General features: G+C 40.2%; 1 protein-coding gene across 2 annotated transcripts in view; it reads right to left on the bottom strand.

Moving 5' to 3' along the window:
* Positions 1-2,138, bottom strand: part of TRANK1 (tetratricopeptide repeat and ankyrin repeat containing 1) — a 147,786-nt gene that overhangs the window by 13,761 nt on the left and 131,887 nt on the right. For both annotated transcript variants that reach the window (XM_045297438.1, XM_045297439.1), the window contains one exon: positions 318-463. In XM_045297438.1, coding sequence (XP_045153373.1) covers positions 318-463 — 146 coding nt within the window. The remainder of the gene's footprint in view (positions 1-317; positions 464-2,138) is intronic.

Genomic DNA, 2,138 nt, shown 5'->3' with positions numbered 1-2,138 from the left:
TGAGCAGGAAAAGGCGAAGAGGAGAGAACTATTATCAGGTACGAAATGTCAGGACCGTTGCAAATGCGGTTGACACACTCATAACAAACCTTTTGTCTTCTTCAGTCCCCACATGATACTGTGTTAAAAGAAAATGAAAACACAAAAACCTACTCTTAAGAAGCTTTTGACTCGGCCTGGATCCCACCACTTAAATTGGAAGGGACAGGGACACCAAATCAGAATTAGCTTACCACCACCCAGGCAAGCTGTCCCAGTAAGAGGTAGGAGGAGGACCCAGGAGGGAAGAAGAGCAGGGAAAGAATAAAACCACCTACTTTTCTACTGCAATAGCTGCTTCTTCAAAAAGCTCCTCTTGACAGTACATTTTGAGTGCTAGCTCATACTCCTGAATCTGTTCAAAACATCTGAAAGCATCTTTGTAGCACTGGCTTCGCTTATAGAAATAGGCAGCATCTTTTATCTAGGACAGAATCAAATGTTCCTGTTAGAGCATTTACAACATAACCTTTTATGTTAACAATACAGCATTATGACTGATTTTTAAAAAAAGATTATTATTAGGGTCCAGTGAAAACCACGAAATCAAAGACATGTTAAACACTAATTTTCTATATGGAAAAAAAAATCATGTCAAATCCTAAGGTAAGTTCCAAATGCATTAAACGTCTAAATGTACGAGCTAATAGGGGAGCATAGAGAAAAGCGCTGTACTTGTCCTTTTGTGCTTGGCTTACTTCCCTTAGCTTAATTTCCTCGTTCTTCCCATGCAGTGATGTGCTTCATACGTTCATCACTGCTTTTTAGCAATGCATAGTGCTCCAATGTATGTATGTACCACAGTTTTTAAATCCATCTGTTGATGAAAATTTGGATGGCTTCCAAGCCCTTGCAATTGTGAACTGTGCCGCCATGAACATAGGAGCACAGATGTCTGGCCTTGGTTTGTTTCTTGCCTCTTCTGGGTACATGCCCAGTCGGGGGATTGCTCGGTCGTATGGTAGCTCAATTTCCATCTGTTTTAGAATTGCCAAATCAATTTCTATAGTGGCCATACATACCTACAGGTCCACAGAAGTGGATGAGAGTTCCTATCTCACCACAGTCTTTCCAACACTTGTTGCTTTGATTTTTTTAATTGGGCTATCTCTGAGAGTGTTAGGTGGTATCACATTGTTATTTTGATTTGCATTTCTCTTTTGGCTAATAATCGTGAACATTTGCCCATGTTTATTGGCCATTCAGATTTCAGCCCTTGTGAAGCTTCTGTTCAGGTCCTTTGCCCACCTCCTCAGTGGACAATTAGTTTTTTTCTTTTTGGAAGGTAGCAGAGTATTGTAGATTTTAGTAATAAGGCCTTTATCTGATGTGCCATTGCTAAAGATGTTTCCCCAGTCCATGGGCTCTATTATTATTCCCTTGGTGAATTCTTTCAATGTACACAGGTGTTTAATCTTCATAATATCCCACTTGTCAATTTGTGACTCATCTGTATTAGCACCCTTCCCTGTTTCTGATAGCTTATATATTCCCTGCGTCAAAGTTCTCAGGTTTGTCCCAATTTCCTCATTAATGGCCCTAATAGTTTGGGGGTTTACCTCAAGGTCTGTTATCCACCTTGAGTTTATTCTTGTGCATGGAGTGAGATAAGGGTCTTGCTTCATTTTTCTCTAAGAAGATGCCCATTTTTTCCAGTGCCACTTGTTGAAGAGGGCATCCACCTCCCATTTGATTTTGAGGGGCCTATCAAAGATCAGTTGTCTGTATGTTGATGATTTTATTTCTGGGTTCTCAGTTCTTTTCCATTGGTCTGAGTATGTCATTATACCAATACCATGCGGTTTTGACCACTGTGGGTGTATAATATGTGCTAAAATCAGGTAAAGCAAGCCCTCCTACTGTGTCCTTCTTATTGAGTTCTCTGCTAACTCAGGTCTTCTTCCCTCACCATATGAAGTTGGTAATCAGTTTTTCCATTTCTTTGAAAAAGATGAGGGTAATTGAATCGGGACTGCATTAAGCTTATATATTGCCTTGGGCAGAACTGACATCTTTACTATATTGAGTCTTCCAGTCCACGAGCATGGGATATTCTTCCATTTGTCAAGGTCACTCTTGGTTCCTTTTAATAGTGTTCC

The sequence above is a fragment of the Echinops telfairi genome, unplaced genomic scaffold, assembly GCF_000313985.2.
Source record: "Echinops telfairi isolate 266 unplaced genomic scaffold, ASM31398v2 ScPeMD7_7420;HRSCAF=8458, whole genome shotgun sequence".
NCBI lineage: Eukaryota > Metazoa > Chordata > Mammalia > Afrosoricida > Tenrecidae > Echinops > Echinops telfairi.
This window is presented reverse-complemented; position numbering and strand designations above follow the sequence as displayed.